The sequence below is a fragment of the Callithrix jacchus genome, chromosome 17, assembly GCF_049354715.1.
Source record: "Callithrix jacchus isolate 240 chromosome 17, calJac240_pri, whole genome shotgun sequence".
NCBI lineage: Eukaryota > Metazoa > Chordata > Mammalia > Primates > Cebidae > Callithrix > Callithrix jacchus.
Window position 1 is genome coordinate 46,216,211 of NC_133518.1, and position 18,636 is coordinate 46,234,846.

Below are 18,636 nucleotides of genomic sequence, written 5' to 3' on the forward strand. Positions count from 1 at the left end.
TGAATCTGCCAATGTCTTGAGTTTGGATTTCCCAGCCCCCAGAACTGTGAGAAAAAAACTTCTATTGTTTATATGCTATGCACTCAATGGTATTTTGTTATAGCAGCCTGAATAGACTAAGGCAGTTTTCAAGGTTCATTCATATATCAGGATTTCCTTCCCTTTTAAAGTTAATATTACAGCGTATGCATATACCATATTTTGTTTATCCGTTTGTCTGTTTATAAACATTTGAATTGTTTCCACTTTTTGGCTATTGTGAATAATGCTATTATGAACATGAGTATATGGATATTTTTTTGAATCCCTGCTTTCAGTTCTTGGGGTATATACCCAGAAATGGAATTGCTGGATCTTTTGGCAATTCCGTGTTTAATTTTTTGAGGAACTACCCTTCTGTTTCCACACTAACAGTAGCATTTTAACATTCCCACCAGCAATGCACAGGAGTTCCAGTTTCTCTGCATGTCCTTGCCAACGCTTGTTCCTATACACATTTGCTTTGGCTGCCTCAAAACGTAGAGCTTGGCAGATTGAGACACTGGTGGGAAGAAAGCCTTTGAAATGGATAAAAAGGAAAGCCGGAGGGAAGGTGAAGAGTTGGGGGGTGGGGGAGAGAGAGAGACACGGAGATGGAGACTTCCCACAAAACAGAATCTCAGCAAAACAACTACTGGCTATGGGAAGAGATCAGGGACTAACATTAGTCCTGAGTTTCCCAGTTGGCATCCCCCGGGCAAACCAGCACGTTGGGAGGGTGGGGGGTTGTGGGTGGGGGCTACGGAGGGAAGGTGGCTGCCATCTGTCTGACCAGACCTGGGGCACACCCAAAAAACTCTCCTAGCTTGGGGTTCGGTCAGGAAGAAACCAGGACGGTCCCTTTAGTTTAGGAGGGGTGGGTAGGGCTAGCTGCCGGGGTGGCTGCGGCCGCCCCTGCACAGCAGGCCAGCGATTGCAGCGGAGGCAGGGTGTGGAGAGACCGGAGCAAGTCCAGCCTCTCAGCAAGGCCAGGAAACCACTCACTTGGATCCTGGATTTTGCTAACGGATTAAACGTGGCATTCCCTCCTTCTCCCTCAGTTGCAGACCTAAAAATAGCTCATCCCAGAGGGGCCGGGAGAGGCTCCGCCTCTTCTTGAAGTGGGGCGGGGCGGCTGTAGTAGGAGCGGGAGGCGCCGGGGACCCCAGCCGCGAGCTGCCAGCGCACTGAGGCGCTCTCTGCCCCGCAGGTTGGCGGCACTGGGGTGGGCCGGGCAGGCTTCGCGTCCGCCGCAGGGAGCGCCTGGGCTGCCTGGGGCTGGGGATGCATCCCGGGGCCGGCGGGCGGTAAGCATTCCGGGAACCGTCTCTGGGCTGTCTGGGGCGGTGGAGCAAGTCTGGAAGCAGGACGCGGGGCGAGGAGGGGAGCCGGTACCTCGAGACGTCTTCCCGCCGTCCCCGGCTCCAGGCGACCCCGTGGTGAGCTGGCCGCGCGGATAAACTATGTTAGGAATTCGTCCCGGGAGCTGGGCGGGTGGGTAGCGTGGGTAGCGTGGCTGCAGTCGGAGCGGTCAGGGTTGCGGGCTGTTAAACATTAGTGGCTGCGGACGCCCTGCCAGGGTGCAGCTGTGCGCGGGAGGAGCCGGCTGCGTGCGTCTGCGCTGCCCAGGGCGCGCCCTTCCGGCCCCGGCGCCGCCCTGCACCCGGGACCCTTCGGCCTGCTCCGAAACGCCGCCCTACGGGAGGGAAGGACCCGCGCGCGGGGGCGATGAAGGCGGGAGCAGGAATGACTGATGCCCCAAGACTCGGCTTCACTGGGAAGAAGGCCTTGGGTTTTTACTTTTTGAAAAAAGAAAAGTGATTGGGGAGGGTTTGGTGATCGGAGTGCCACAGGTAAAGGAGCATCTTTCTTTTAGTAATGAAGTGATTTAAAAACAAACATATTGACTTTTTTCGTTCCCCCTCTTCCTCTCCTGGGCTGGACTTCAGCAGGAGGAGGCAGACGTGGTATTTTCATCCTGAGGTGGCTGCGAATAAAGTTCACAGAAGACCTGGTCAGTGCAGGGCAGAGGTCCAGGAGGGGGCCTGGGCAGGGCCTAGTTCACGGAGCACATCTTAGGGGCCCAGGGCCTAGGCCGCCCTGCCTGGTCTCCTGGAATTCGATTTCTAACAGGACTTTGGAGAGAGGCCTGGGAAGTATGGGTGTTCTGACTTGGCCTCTCACACCCTCATCTGCAGACAGGGTGGGTGATCTCTCCGTTCTCAGCCGCAGCCCCTAACACCTCTCCCTACCCCTCCCGGATGTGAGGACTGGCCAGTGAGAACAACCCTGCTTAGGGAAGGCTGATCCTCCAGTCCAGTGGCTAAGGGGCGTTTTGTCATCTCGGTTAGCACCAAGGGTCTGGAGACATCTTCATCTGGAAATATTTTTTGATAGTATCTAACTTGATAAAATGGCCTCAAGAGATTGTATGCTTCAGGTTGGGAACAGAAACCTGAATTCATGTGGGCACCATAACTGTGGGTTGTGCCACGGAGCTGATATTTGATCAAAAGATTTGTTGCTCAACTCAAATTGATGGGGACAGGGAAGGGCTGCGCTGAGCCTTCGTGTGGACTCCCTGCAGAGATGGTCAGTCCTGGCCAGCCTGGCTAGGCACTCGTAGTGTCTCCTGTCCCTAGGTCTGGCACCTCTAGTAGTTGTGGCGGAGTCACTGAAGGTGAACTCTTTCCTTCATGGCAAAGAAGATGCTAATATGTTCTAAACCAGTTTTCTTTTACATGTGTTTGTTTTACAATTCTGCATCTGGGAAGATAGGTCATGCCAGCACTGCTTTCTCTTCTCTAAAGCACTCCCAAGGGACATCAGTCAAATACCTACCCCTATTTTTATTTTAAAGAAAATCCTTTTGTGGCAAAAACTTAATAGGCGTTTGATAAAATCATGGCCACTTAAAAATATCTCCTTAAAATTGCTGGGAATAGGAGGCCAGCTGTAAAGAGAGCCCTGTGCCTTGTGGAGGGGACCTCTGTCTTGTTGCTTGAAGGTTCTAGGAGTGGGTGCAGCCCTCATGAGGGTCAGGCAGGAGTGGAAAGGGAACTTTTTTTTTTTTTAAATAACAGAATCTGACAATAAGTTTAGGGTATGCAGTGGAAGTACTCCAGGAGATCCCCCAGGTCCCCGTCATCTCCATTGAGGTCTCTGGAGCTCCCTTGTGTACTGTGTGTGCATAGCCTGTTTGCAAACTGTGCAAAGGTTTCCTTGGCAGCCACAACAATAAGCATTAATGACACGCCTGAGCTCCCTCAGCGGGCACTGCTGAAGTTAGCTGAAGCCAGGGCAGGTTTGTCAATGATTGCCTGGCAGCCACCTTGGAAACTTGGCTGCCTCAAGTCCTCCTCTTGACTGCATTCTTGAGGAAGCAGAAGAGACAATGAGGTGGCAGTGTTTATCGTTGTCTAGCTGTCAGTTTATGTTAAAAAAATGAGGTGTTTGGCCAATTTTGAGGAAGTTATCTTTGACAGATTATTGATGAGCAGGTTTTAGAAGAACCATAAAGTCTCCAGGGACTGTTTCGCAGTGGGATGGCTGCCTTGTGAGGTGGTGAACAACCTGTCACTGGAGTGTGCAAAGCAAGGGTAGTAGATGGGTTTTCTATATGCTAGATGGGTGCGGGATTGTCCCAGGCAGAAACCAACTCTTAACAATGAAGCGACTTTGAATGTTAGCACAAATACTCTTTTGGTTTAATTCATAATATCGGTCTAGGATTGGGAAATTTTCCAAGACCCTGTCAATATATTTAAAGGTGATTAAACAGCTTCAGTTTTCTTAATGATAGTGAATCTTTTTTTGTTGTTGTTTTTTTGAGACAAAGTCTCACTCTGTCACCCAGGCTGGAGTGCAATGGCGTGATCTCAGCTCTTTGCAACCTCTGCCTCCCGGGTTGAAGCGATTCTCCTGCCTCAGCCTCCTGAGTAGCTGGGACTACAGGTGTGTGCCACCATGCCCAGCTGATTTTTGTATTTTTAGTAGAGATGGGGTTTCACCATGTTAGCCAGGCTGATTTTGAGCTCCTGACCTCAGGCGATCCATCTGCCACAGCCTCCCAAAGCACTGGGACTATAGGCGTGAGCCACGGTGCCCGGCCAACAGCAAGACATTTCTACCTTGTGTTTCTATTCCCAGATGTAGAAAAAGCAGTCTGCTCACAATTCAGTCTGGAGAAAGCACGATGTCCTTGCCCCTGGGGTGTATGTTTCCAGGTAACGTGCAACACTCTCATTTGGCTCTTTGTTCTGCCTATCCCAATCAGGATGAAAGCTGTGGAGCTGAGTCAGGTTCAGACAAGCCCTGCTGAAATACACGGAGAATTTAGAATCTGCAGCACTAACCCTGTCGTGATTTGCTGTAATCTCTGTCAGTGCTTACACTTTGGTCAAGAAAACTCAGGTATTGTAATTTCCATAATGGGAAATAATTTGTATATCATCATTATCATTATCATACCTATTAAGAGTTTAGCATAATTCAAAAGCTCTGGAGTCTGATAGAACTTGGTTTGAATCTTGACTTCATTATTTAGTAGCTGAGTGAGCAGGGCCCTTAGCTTCTCTGAGCCCCAGTTTCTACATCTGTGAGATGAGACAAACCATAGCCATCTACAAGGCTTTATGAGTTTAGAATTAGTACTTTTAAAGGCTGGCACAGTGCTTGGCATATAGATGTTTGATAAATGTTAACTTTTATACTATCATCATGTCATTATAATCATCTTCAAGTTCCCACAATTCTGCTCCATCTTTTTTTTTTTTTTGAGATGGAATTTTGCTCTTGTTGCCCAGGCTAGAGTGCAGTGGTGTAGTCTGGGCTCATGGCTCACTGCAACCTCCACCTCTTAGGTTCAAGCTGTTCTCCTGCTTCAGCCTTCCAAGTAGCTGGGATTATAGGCACCTGCTGCCATGCCCAGGTAATTTCTGTATTTTTAGTAGAGATGGGTTTCACCATGTTGGCCAGGCTGGCCTTGAACTCCTGACCTCAGGTGATCTGTCTGCCTCAGCCTCTTTAAGTGCTGACATTACAGGTGTGAGCTACCCCACCAGGCCCTGCTCCATTTTATAATGCCAGAGCTCTAGGAAATCTAGTAATTGGACCCTGAGGGTTCTAGAAAAAGACATGAGTTATATTTTTGAGGCACATCAAAACCTTATGAACTCAGACTCCTAATTCTGTGTGGCTGGGAGTGGGGCTGTCACCCTCTGTGTTTATGGAGTATGTGCAGAGTGTAAGTATGAAGGTTTCAGGGCTGTTCAGGATGCAAGCTCCAACACCAACGCAATATCTTGACAGTCAGCGTGGGCACTGCGACTTCTCACCAGTATGCCTGAGTCCACCTGCAAGGGCTCTTGCACTCTAAGCTCTTATTAGTAGCCCATGGGATTAATTGCCAGATGCAGAGGGTCAACAAATCAAGCATTTACTAAGTCTGAATGGCATTTCCCTCCAATGAGGGATCCCTAACTCAGCTTTTACTCTTTATCCTAACTCTTGGTGGTTGATAGCCCCATTTCTTCAAGACCCCAAGAATATAGAATTTTAAGTCAGATATTTTGAGATTTCAACAATTTTGCTCAGTTTAGTAGCAATCTGGGTGCCAGGCAACGGGCTAGGGGCTGGGATACAGCAGATATGAATAAGCCATGGTCTCAGCCCCTGTAAAGTTCATAGCTAGGGGAGTGGGAGAGGAAGGAGACAGAAGTGTCCTGGGTTCCCAGAGGACCCTTTCCCAGCTCTTATCTTGATACTTACCACTCTGGCGGAGTAATTTCTGTGTATTTTTCTGTCTTTCTGGAAAAGAAAAACAACTTTGGAGCCAGATACTATCACTTACTAGTTGTGTGATTGTGGGAAAATCATTTCCCCTGGTTCTTTCCTCTCTCTGTTTCCTCTCTTTGTTCACTCTCTGTTTCTTCGTCTGTATAGTAGATTGTTCTGAGAATTAAATGAGATAATACGTGTAAAGCCTTAGCACTGTGTGTGGAAAATAATAGAATTCCAGAAATGTGAACTATTTTTATTAACAATGGCAGGGATAGTTGCCCAGGTCATCATTGATCCCGAGTGCTAGTCATGATGCCTGGCACTTAGTAGGGCCTCGGGAATCATTTGTTGATGGGATGGAGATATGAATGTTGCAGAGCCACCCTAACAGGCCAAAGTATGTGCTGTCCTCTAGAAGGCCAGGAGAGGGGCAGGGAATTTTGACTGTGAGCCTAGCAGGGATATATGATGGTAATCATTAATTAATTAATTAATTAATTTTTAATTTTACTTTAAGTTCTGGGGTATGTGTGCAGAACGTGCAGGTTTGTTATATAGGTATACATGTGCCATGGTGGTTTGCTACACCTATCAACCCATCATTTAGGTTTTAAGCCCCGCATGCATTAAATATTTGTCCTAAAGCTCTCCCTTCCCTTGTTCCCCAACCCCCGACAGGCCTCAGTGTGTGATGTTCCCCTCCTGGTGTCCGTGTATTCTCATTGTTCAACTCCCACTTATGAGTGAGAACATGCGGTGTTTGGTTTTCTGTTGCTGTGTTAGTTTGCCGAGAATGACGGTTTCCAGCTTCATCCATGTCCCTGCAAAGGACATGAACTCATCCTTTTTTTTTTTTGAGACAGAGTTTCGCTCTTGTTACCCAGACTGGAGTGCAATGGCACGATCTCGGCTCACCGCAACCTCTGCCTCCTGGGTTCAGGCAATTCTCCTGCCTCAGCCTCCTGAGTAGCTGGGATTACAGGCACGCGCCACCATGCCCAGCTAATATTTTGTATTTTTAGTAGAGACAGGGTTTCACCACGTTGACCAGGATGGTCTCGATCTCTTGAACTCGTGATCCACCCGCCTCGGCCTCCCAAAGTGCTGGGATTACAGGCTTGAGCCACTGCGCCCAGTGACCTCATCCTTTTTAATGGCTGCATAGTATTCCATGGTGTATATGTGCCACATTTTCTTTATCCAGTCTGTCACTGATGGGCATTTGGGTTGGTTCCCAGTCTTTGCTGTTGTAAATAGTGCTGCAGTAAACATATATGTGTATATGTCTTTATAGTAGAATGATTTATAATCCTTTAGGCATATATCCAGTAATGGGATTGCTAGGTCAAATGGTATTTCTGGTTCGAGATCCTTGAGGAGTTGCCACACTGTCTTCCACAATGGTTGAACTAATTTACACTCCCATATGGTGGTAATCATTTATAAGCAGGGCCTTGAAAAATGCACTGACCTTTAGTTGGAGCAGAAGGAGGTGGCAAAGGGCCATCTATACCAAGAGGCAGTATGGAATAGAGGATAGGAGGCCAGACTGGAGCCAGGCTGCCTCAGTGTGAATCTTGCCTCTGGACCTTGGGCAAGCGTCTTTATTTCTCTGTGGCTTAGATGATAATAGTACTTCCTCAAGGGCTTGTCCTGAGAAATATATAAGTGATTCTTTGTAAAGCATTTAAAAACAGTGCCTATGAACACTGGTTAAATAAACAACCCAGAGGTATTAAAGTGTGGAAGGCAAGTAATATGGAAAATGGGAGATGCAGCTAGAAAGGTAGGTTTGGAAACAGTTAATCAAAGTCTTTGAATATCACTCAGTGTATTTGGAATTAGCCAATAAGGAACATAAAATCCATTCCCCTATGGCTGGAGCTCAATAGTGGTTTCCCACTTTAAACGGGGCCTGCACTCTTAGTTTAGCCACAATTTCTAATGTTCAGTAAGTAGCCCAATACTCCACAGATTAGTGGTTCTAAGTCAGTACGTCTGGGGATCTGTATTTCTAACAAATTCCCAGGTGATGTTGATGATGCTGCTGGTCCACAGACCACACTTTGGGAACTACTGCCTTATTGTATCTTGGACACTAAGACGGGGAATGAGTTGCCATTTATCATCAAGCATGCACTGCGTTTTTTTTCATACCTGCTACATTTTGTGCATTAATGTTACTTTTCTGGCCCTAATGGAACTTGGGTTTACAGTTCCTGGCATAACCAGTATGGAAGGGTTGGATATGATATCACAAGAGACTGGAGGGGCTAGAGAGAAAGAGATTTGGGAATGACTGAGGCTCAGCCTAGGCTGAGCCTGTGGTAGCTGAAGCTGTTAGCTCATTCCTAGGGATAGTGTGCAGGGAGAAATGGGGTGCAGGTGGACAGCAGAGTATCAAGCGGGCACTGGCACATCCTGTCATAAAAGAAAGGGGAAAGAATAGTCACTGTTTAAGGAAGAGGATTCAAAGAGGTAGGAGGAGAGATGAGAGAGAGAGTGGCTGATGGAGAGTTATTGACTTACTATAGAGGGAGGACTGTTGGCAAACATCTGAGGCCAAGCTTAAATAGTTAAACAGTAAAGTTCTCAGGTGAGCTCACTTGAGAGCTGGGACATCAGGAAGCAGGTGTCCTGTTACCCTTGCCCACGGCATGCCTGGTAACCTGCTGTTGCTCCGAGGCAGAGCTTGTTGTGAGCAATTGTCTCTGAGGCTCTGGTGGTGCATTTGCAGCTTTGGAGCTAAGCATGGTGAGTATCATGTCGCCCAACTCCTTTTTTTTCCCCATAACATGGCACATTAGGTAGAAATGTGCTAGTCTTCTCATGGCCATGGTGGGGTTGCTTATGTCTGGCTGGTTTTCTTTTTGGAGTACTTGTTGGGCAAGGGTATCTGAGAAAGGGAAGGATGGAGCTGAAACTGAAAAGGTGGGCCAGTGGCATCCTGTAGGCAATCTCAAGACCAGGCTAAGAGGTTTGCATTTGGTACAGTGGGAATAGGGAGCCCTGCTGAACTCCAGCGTGGGGAGCAGCTGTGTGGTTAATATAGTCTCATAGCCCAGGACCTGATCTTAGAGTGGGCCCACATGGGCATACTATAAATGAGGAGAAGTGAGTAAATGGAAGAAGTGGAAGTTTAAGGGATAAAGGGTGGTCTTCTGTTCAAAGCAAAATTTAGGAGGAATAGCCTCAAGAATCAATGTTGAGTGGTTCAGAGTCCATAAGCTTTGGTGGCAGATGAACTTACAATTACCCTTCAAACCTGGTTTCCTGTTTTTGTCCATTTTGTATTGCTGCAACAGAATAACACAGACTGGGTAATTTAAAAAAAAAAAGAAATTAATTTCTCACAGTTCTGGAAGCTTGAAGTCCAATATCAATGTGCTGGCACTGGGCAAGGGTTTTCTTGCTGTTTCATCTCTTGGTGGAGAGCAGAAGGTCAAGAAAGCACAAGAGCAAGGGGGAAGGGGACGGAATTCCTCCATTCCGCAGGAACCTACTCCTGTGATAACTAACCCACCCCTATAATAATGACATTCATCCATTCATGAGGGTAGAGTCTTCATGACTTAATTACCTCTTAAAGGTCCCACCTCTCAACACTGCTGCATTGGGGATGAAGTTTTCAACATATGACCTATGGGGGATGCCACTGAACCACTCCAGAAGCCAGTTTCCTTATTTGTAAAAGGAGAATAATAATACCTGTTTGTGGGTTTGTATTCGGAGTTTGTAGCTAGCACAGAAGGCGGCACTCCCTGCAGACTTGACAATGTTATCACTGAGCACCTTCCCCTCGCATTTTCTCCAAGTCTTATGGCACCCTGTGAGGTAGGCAGGGCTGGCCTGTCACTACCTTTCACAGAAGAAGACAGTGGCTCATTGGGGTCAGGGACTGTTCCTGGAGGCCTTTCTCTCTCTCTCTTTCTCTCTCTCTCTCTTTTTTTTTTTTTTGCCAACCTGCCATTTTTTAAGGCCTTCTTCCTTCATGAAGCTGATGACTTCTCTGACTTTTTATTGCACTTAAAAGTCTGAATCATGCAATCTGGATATAACTTGATTAAATAGGGTAACATGTACCTCTTCTTGCCTTAGTCAGATTCTCACTTCAGCAAGAGCTGAAATTCTATTTTTTCTTTTGAAAAATAATAAAAGTGATAGAAGATGATAAGAACTTTGAATAGTACAGAGAGGTGGAAAGTGAAAAATAAAAGTCCTCTAATCTCCATTTTCACTTCCCAGAGGTAGCCATTGCTTTTTTGTTGTTGTTGTTGAGATGGAGTATTGCTCTGTTGCCCAGGCTGGAGTGCAGTGGCACCATCTTTGCTCACCACAACCTCCGCTTCCTGGGTTCAAGCAATTCTCCTGCCTCAGCCTCCTGACTAGCTGGGATTACAGGCGAGTGCCACCATGCCCAGCTAATTTTTGTATTTTTAGTAGAGACAGGCTTTCCCCATGTTGGTCAGGCTGGTCTCAAACTCCTGAGCTTGTGATCTGCCTGTCTCGCCTCCCAAAGTGCTGGGATTATAGGCGGGAGCCACTGCACCTGGCTGGTAGCCATTGCTAATAGCTTCTTGTTTATCTTTCCAGAAACAGTCTATGCTTATGAAATATACCTAAGTAAATCATATATATGAATCATAAAGAGCATATTTTATTCATTATAAAACAAATTATAACAAATATGAGTCTTTCGTGTGTGTGTGTGTGTGTGTGTGTGTGTGTGTGTATATATATGTATGTTGACTCTCCTTATCTGTGGGTTCTACATCTATAGATTGAACAAACTGCAGATCAAAAATATTTGAAAAGAAAAGGATAGTTTCTTCTGTACTGAACATGTACAGACTTTTTTGTTGTCATTATTCCTAAATAATTACATAAAACAGCTATTTTTAAAGCATTTACATTGTATTGGGTATTATAAATAATCTGGAAATGATTTCAGATGTATGGGAGAATATGCATAGGTTATATGCAAATACTTCACCATTTTATAAAAGCAATTTGAGCATCTGTAGATTTTGGTATCTGAGGAGGGTCCTGGATACTGAGGGAAGACTGAATATGTATATATGATTATCATCACTGGTCTGTGAAGGCCTATCCACCTGTCTATTTGACCATCACTACCCACACACCATCTGTCTATTCATTTATCCTCATTCCACACTCCCATTTCCCTCCCTCCTCTTGTAGACAACTATCCTAAATGATGTATATCTTTCATTTTTGTGAGTTATTAAATATGATTATATTAATATGTCATTAAAACAGAAATAGAGGTATAAATGCCTACTTTGTTTACATATATATCTACATATGTATTTTGGAGATTATAATTTCATATCAGTACATGTAAATCTGCCTTATACCAATCAATAACTGCATATTTCATTGCATAGAGATACATTGTACTTTGCTTTCTTCTACCTTTTCTTGTATTTTGCTTTTATAAAGGATACTACAATGACAGTTTTTTCACAAGTACCTTTGTATATATGAGTGTGTAGCATAAATTGTAATTCTTACTAGTGGAATATTCAAAATTCCTGTTGATACTGTCAAGTTACTCTTCAGAGAGAACAGTTCGTATGTTCACCAAGAGTTTGGAGAGTACAAACTGAGTCTTGGCAAACAAACTGGAGCTCTTTTTGCTTAACTGTTAAGTTAAAAAAAAAAGCCCATCAGGGATTCAGCATCATGTGGCAGAGACTCCATGGCTCTCTTAAGCCCCTTCTAACAGAGGTGGACATCACGTCACTGATATTCCAGGAGAGAGAACTTAGTCCTGTGATCACATGTTATTGCTGGAGAAGCTGGGAAAGGTAATCCACTCATGTTCCACTAGAATCCTGTGGTTACAGGAGAAAGAGAGGACAGGGTAGACATTAGGTAGCTTGGTCACTCACATCAAGTTGTACTTTATCCTGAGATAAAAATAGGGTTGTGGAAGGACCCATTTCTAAATTGGACAGCCACCTGCTAACAAAGGCCTTTGCCAGGCACTCCTGCAGTGGAGGTGGGCTTTGCAGAGGGGGCTCACTGAGGACCTACTATGTGCCAGGAACTAGGCTGGGTACTTCACCTGCCTCATTCCTCACCACAGGCCTGCACAGTGGGCCTCATGTTCCTTCTTAGACATAGGAGGCTTAAACATGTGCAGGGACTTGTCCAAGGCAGAGCATTTGAATCCACATCTGTGTGATTGCAAAGCCTACCTTTTCTTTCCACAGCTCTGGCCATGACAGCACACACCATGCATGCTGAAGCTACTGCACAATCACCTGACTTTGCCCCACTTAGTGGCTTGCTGGCCAGATATACAGTTTGTGCAGCCACACACACCTTACCTAACTTGTACTCTCTTCTCATTTTCCAGGCCTTCTATCAGCTACTTGGCCTGCTGCCGTGGCCTTGGTGCCACCTTTCTCCAGTGGTCAGCTCAGGGATTCCCCTGCCCATGCAGTCCCCAGCTGCCACTGCTGAGGGCCTAAGCGGCCCCCTCTTTGGGGCTTACACGTTTCCCACCTTCAAGTTCCAGCCTCGCCGTGATAGCATGGACTGGAGGCGCATTAGCACTCTGGATGTAGACCGCGTGGCCCGGGAGCTGGATGTGGCCACTCTGCAGGAGAACATTGCTGGCATCACCTTCTGCAACTTGGAGCAGGAGGTATGCAGCCGCTGTGGGCAGCCTGTGGACCCAGCACTGCTCAAGATGCTGCGCCTGGCGCAGCTCATCATCGAGTACCTGCTGCACTGCCAGGACTGCCTGAGTGCCAGCATTGCCCAGCTGGAGGCACGGCTGCAGACCAGCCTGGGCCAGCAGCAGCGCAGTCAGCAGGAGCTGGGCCGCCAGGCTGATGAGCTCAAGGGTGTGCGGGAGGAGAGCCGCCGGCGTCGCAAGATGATCAGCACCCTGCAGCAGCTGCTAATGCAGACAGGCACCCACAGCTACCACATGGTAAGGAATCTCTACTGGGCGGGGATAGTGGGAGGGCTGTGCGCCCCAGCCTCTGAGTAATTGGGGCAGCACTGCTGGTGGGGGTGCACAAGGCTGCTGGGGGCCATTCTCTGAGTGGTTAGGAGCAGATTTCAGGGATGCTGCTCTTGGCCAGAGAGCTTGGGGGTGTCTCAGGTTCTACTGTGTGTGTGTGTGTAGACTGTACAAGTGTGGGAGGTGTGTGTATGAAGTGTTTATGTGTTTATGGAGAGGGTGCATATATATTCATGAATGTATGGAGAGAGCGTGTGTTTGTAAATGGTGTGAATATGTGTGTGTGTGTTTAATGTGTGTGTATGAATACTTGAAGGGTATCTGTGTATACTGGGTGTGTAGTGTGTAATGTGTGCTTATACTATTTTATTATAAAGGATGCAACTCTGGAGCATGTATAAAAAGGTGTATTTATAGTGTTTGTGTGTGAATGAATGAAGGGCACATGTGTGTAAGAGTGTGTGTTTGTACTTATGGAGAGTGTGGGTAAGGATGTGTTTGTAAAAGAAGGATGTGTATGTGTCTGAGGGTGTATTCATGGAGGGTGTGAGGGCATGCATATATATGTATGATGGAGGATTTGTGTGAGTATGTAGAGGAGTGTTTTGTGTAAAGGTGTGTGTGAGGGGTGTGTGTATGTGTATGTGTTGAATTTATGTGTGACAAGGGATTGGTGGAGCCAGGCCAATTCTGGAATGCTGAATGTGTCTCCATGGAAGTATGGACGTTTGCCCTTTAATAAAAATTGTCATGATGGCTAGTCCTGTGCCAGGCTCTGTGGATGTGGGCACAAATCATGCTGGTTCAGGCTTTTAAGACATTCATAGTTTGTAGATGGGTGGGTTACCTATTTCTGCTCGTAACACTTCTGACACCAAATGTGTGTTTTTTTTCCCCTCACACCAACCAATTCTCCAGTGCCAACTGGGTGCCCTGCAATTCAATTCTGACATTATCTAATGGAGTTAGCATCAGATTCCATGAGTTAAGGGATCAGTCCCACAAGACTGGCCCCACTTCAGATACTTGAGCCTCCTATACTTCTGACTAACTGGCTACAAATTGGGGGTTTCCACAATTCCATCCTGAGGTTCAATAATTTGCTAGAATGGCTCACAGAACTCAGGAAGAAGACACTGTATTACCAGTTTATGATAAAGGGTAGAAGTCAGAATAATCAAATGGAAGAGATGCACTTGGGGATAAGAGTACAAGGTATGGGAGAAGGGACTTCCCTGCCCTTTCTGTGTGTGCCACCTCCTAGCACCTCAGTATTTACCAATCTGGAAACTCTTTAAATCCCATCTTTTAGGGATTTTATGAAGACTCCACCAAGCATGTGTAATTGATTAAATCATTGGCCCTTGCTTATTAGTCCAGCCCTTCTTGCTTCCCTGGAAGCTGGACGGTGGGGCTGAAAGTTCCAACTCTCTACCCATGCCTAGGTCTTTCTGTTGACCAACCCCCCATCCTGGGAGGATTACCTGAGCCCTGCATCCTCATCGTAATGTTAGCTGATGAGCAAAAACAAAACAAAACAGGATGGGGGTTGGTTACCAGAAAGTCATTGGTGGGTGAGACAGAAGGTGTCAGCCACCAGTTATTTCATTAGCATACATTCAAAACACACTGTCTTCGTAAGTTTAGTGTTGCTACAAAGGAATACCCGAGGCTGGATAAGTTATAAAGAAAAGAGGTTATTTAACTCACAGTTCTGCTGGCTGGAAGGTTCAAGACTGGGCATCTAGTGAGGACCTCAGGCTGCTTTTGCTCCTGGTTAAAGGTGAAGGGGACCTGGCCTGTGCTGATCTCACGGCAAGAGAGGAAGTAAGGGGAGAGGGTGGTGCCAGGCTCTTTGTAACAACCAGCTCTGATCAACTTATGAGAATGAGAACTCCCTCACCCCCAAGGGAGGGCATTAATCTATATTTGAGGGATCTGCCCCCATGATCCAAATACTTCCCACTCTCTCAACACTGCTGCACTAGAGATTAAATTTCAACATGAGGTTTGGAAGGGACAAACAAACTATAGCAGATCGCAAGGATCTCAGAAGCTTTTGTGTTATCAACTGGGGACTGAGACTAAATATTATTACAAAAGATGCTTGATTACCCTTATCACTCTGAAGATTGTAAGTCATGGGTGTCCAATCTTTTGGCTTCCCTGGACCACAATGGAAGAACTGTCTTCAGCCACACATAAAATACGGTAACATTAGTGATAGCTGATGAGCTTAAAAAAAATTCCTAAAAAAATCTCAATGCTTTAGGAAAGTTTACAAATTTGTGTATTCAAAGCTGTTCTGGGCCATTTGTGGCCCATGGGCTGCAGGTTGGACAAGGTTGTTGTAAGTGTTTTAGGAGCTCCCTGCCATTCTTTCTTTTTTTTTTTTTTTTTGAGACGGGATCTCTGTCACCGAGGCTGCTGTGTGATCATGGCTCACCACACTCTTAACCTCCCAAGCTCAGGTGATCCTTCCACTTCAGCCTTCTGAGTAGTTAGGACTACAGACACCACCACATTTGGCTAATTTTTTGTGTTTTTTGTAGAGACAGGGTTTCTCTAAGTTGCCCAGTCTGGTCTCGAACTTCTGGGCTCAAGTGATCTGCCCACCTCAGTCTCCCAAAGTTCTAGGATTGTAGGTGTGAGCCACTGTGCCCAGCCTACATTCTTATTACATCACAATATCACAGTAGGACAGAAGGAATCATTTTGATATATTATTAATTTATAACAAACTGATATAATTGATATGATATTTATGATTAAAAGGGTCAGAACCCTTTTTAGTATTAAGTCCTATTGACACACCTGGTTCCTAGGAAGGCTGGGACATAGAGTGTTTATTCTCATTGACCACAGGACTATTACCAAGGAAGAAAGGGAAAGTGGGTATTGGGGGACAACTGGCAATTCCTGTCACAATTGTCTGCAAAGATAGCAAATAATCTGCCTATAACTGATTAACTAGCAAGGCAGCCTCCAAAGCTGTGTTGAGAAGAATCCTGAAATTTTACAGTGAGAAGACAGTATGATAGATTGGTCATGTCTGAAATGTCTTAGGCGAGGGATGTGGAAGTGCAGGTACTGTTTATTTGCTAACCTTTGCCTCGGTGATTCTCCACCCTTGGGTGGAACCTAGACATTGGCATTTTAAAACAATTTTTTATTATAAAAGATTTCAAACATATGCAATAGTAGAGAGAATAGTGTAATGAACCCTAGGCACTAACAGTTATCAACCTATAGCCAGTGTTATTGCACCTGTCCCTCTGCCTACTTTCCCCCACTTCTGGATTATTTTGAAGCATATTAGTAATATGATTTTATTTGTAATATTTCAATATCTCTATTTGTATCTCTAAAAGGGAAAGACTCTGACTTTTAAACATAGACAGACACCATCATCACACTCTGAAAAAGCAACAGAAATTCCTGAGCATCATCAAATATCTAGTCAGTGTTCACAGTTTCCCGGGGCAGTGGAAGTATTTTAAAGCTCCCCAGGTGATTCTAGTGGGCAGCATGGGCTGACATCATTCCCTTGCTCAGTAAATTAAATTCTTTATTTCTGAAGCAGCTCACGGGTCCCAAGGGGATGGGGGCTTTGATATAGGGAAAATCCAAGGCTGACTCAGTTGACCTAATCCAGTTCCCCATTCCTTCCTCTCTGTATAGTGCCACCTGTGTGACAAGACATTCATGAATGCCACCTTTCTCCGGGGCCACATCCAGCGTAGGCATGCAGGACTGGACTCAGAAGGTGAGTCCAGACAGCAGCCTGGGCCCCTTCAGGGACTGTGGAAGGGCCTGGGGCTGGTATTAAGTGGGTGACAACTACCTATACCACCCAAAACTGCTCTCAGAATCTCACTTTCCAATTGGGGATGGGATGATCCCACCATCCACCACCCGGAGAGTCCACATGGGTTGGAAGGGTTTCTCACCCCATGTGTAAAGAAGGGCTGGGAGTCAGACAGGTAGATGTCACTCTTAGCTTTTTCTGTATTTATTGTGTGACTTTGGTCAATGCTTTCCCCTCTGTGTCTCAGTGGCCTTCACTGTAAGTGGCACAGTCAGATGAAGTGACTTTGAAGGGCTCTTACCTTCCAGCCTTCTGCAAATCTGCAATTCTCTGATGCCAGCCATGAATAAGCTTAAATGGGGCGAATGGGCAGTCAGACCAGTTCTTTGACTTTTCTACATACCTGAGCTTATCATGACTTAATCACTTTAATTTTACAAACTCCAAAATGAGGAGCAAGGCTGTATGTTTTCCCCACAAAGAGATTTGCATATTTTACATTCACTTTTTTTTTTTTTTGAGACAGTGTCTCACTCTTTCACTCAGGCTCAAGTGTAGCGGCTTGATCTTGGCTCCACTGCAGCCTCCACTTCCTGGGCTCAAGCAATCCCCCTACTTCAGCCTCCTGAGTAGCTGGGACTACAGGCACATACCACCATGCCTGGCTAATTTTAAAAATTTTTCCTAGAGATGAGGTCTCACTATGTTGGCCAGGCCAGTCTCCAGGGCTCAAGTGATCTACCTGCTTCGGCCTCCCAAAGTGCTAGGATTACAGGCATGAGCCACTGCACTCAACCTATATTCACTTTTCGAGGTTCAGTAAGAAGTATCTGTTAAAACCTAAAATAAATATAAATATAAAAATGCCATTAAGTAAAATTTTTTCTCCTATTTTTTGTCATTCAAATTCCCTTTTCATAGAACAGATTGAGTTTTAAAACAGTACCACTTACCTGATTATTATGCATTTAGTGCATATCTAATTCTTCTTAGTTCTGCATTGGAGGATAAGGATAAATAAATTTTCTACACCTTAAATTTTTTTTGGAATAAAAATATGTCTCTGACTTAGAAAATTTAAATACAGGAAAGTAGAAAAGAGAATATAAAAACCATGGACAATATCACCAGCAGTTAATATTTTGGTGTATTCTCTGTAGACATATATAATAAAATAGTGTGCACTTTGACTACTGCTTATTTTCATTTAAGAATATGTCGCATTTTCCAGTGTCATTAAATTACCTTTGAAAATGTGATTTTTAATGCCTGAATAGTATTTCATCAAGTGGTTTTCATAATTTATTTCACAATTTCTTCCTGTTGAATATATGCTTACCCCAACATTTCTTTATTATAAATCACATGATGGTTGATATTCTTCCATGTAGATCTTTGCGTGTATCTCTTATTTCCTTAATGTAAAGTGCTGTAAGGAGAGAGAAATGTGTTCTTAAGGTCACTTTTGCTATATCATGGCCTCTTTACTTGCAGGCAGCTGACTTCCCAGATGCCCAGGTCTCCTATTCCACAGTCACCTCAAATCATGTCATTAAGGCAAATTAATTTCTACTGCAACTAAAAATTGCTTGTTTGTAAAATGTCCACCCTGAGAGAAAAGTCACATCCCTTTTCAAAGAAAAGGCTTAGAACTTTAATAACAGTACTATTTATCTAGTAATCACTAAGTATGCTTTAAGAAGTTAAAAGATGTTCAAGAAAAATTGGCTTCTTTTTTGACTCTTAGCCCTTGCTTTATCATCAATATGTGGTTTAGTTAGGATGTTTCTATAATTCATCCTGAATCCTTTTCTTCACTTAAATAATTTAAAGTATGCACTTAAAAGTAGCTTTGGTTCTTTATAATACATGCTGCTTTTTTTTTTTCATTTGAAATTTAAACTATACACTTATTGAAAAAAGTGAACTTAAAACTACAATGATTTTTATTACTTTAAAATTATCTCTGATTACTGTCAGGATATATGGATATGTTTTTGTACTGATAATTGGTGTACACACTATTTGG

General features: G+C 44.8%; 1 protein-coding gene across 6 annotated transcripts in view; it reads left to right on the forward strand.

The window, feature by feature from the left end:
* Positions 1-1,166: 1,166 nt before the first annotated feature.
* The window catches only part of DZIP1L (DAZ interacting zinc finger protein 1 like), a 50,567-nt gene continuing 33,097 nt past the window's right edge, over positions 1,167-18,636 (forward strand). For 2 of the 6 annotated variants that reach the window (XR_013528623.1, XM_035277904.3), the window contains exons 1-4: positions 1,167-1,325; positions 4,295-4,431; positions 12,185-12,766; positions 16,481-16,565. Coding sequence is in view for 4 of the 6 variants with exons in the window: in XM_035277904.3 (XP_035133795.2) it covers positions 12,266-12,766; positions 16,481-16,565 (586 nt within the window). In the remaining 2 variants the exon portion in view is untranslated. Of the gene's footprint in view, positions 3,618-4,294; positions 4,432-12,184; positions 12,767-16,480; positions 16,566-18,636 lie in introns of all 6 variants that reach the window. The other 4 variants (XR_013528624.1, XM_035277905.3, XM_035277906.3 and 1 more) reach the window with 3 other exon arrangements.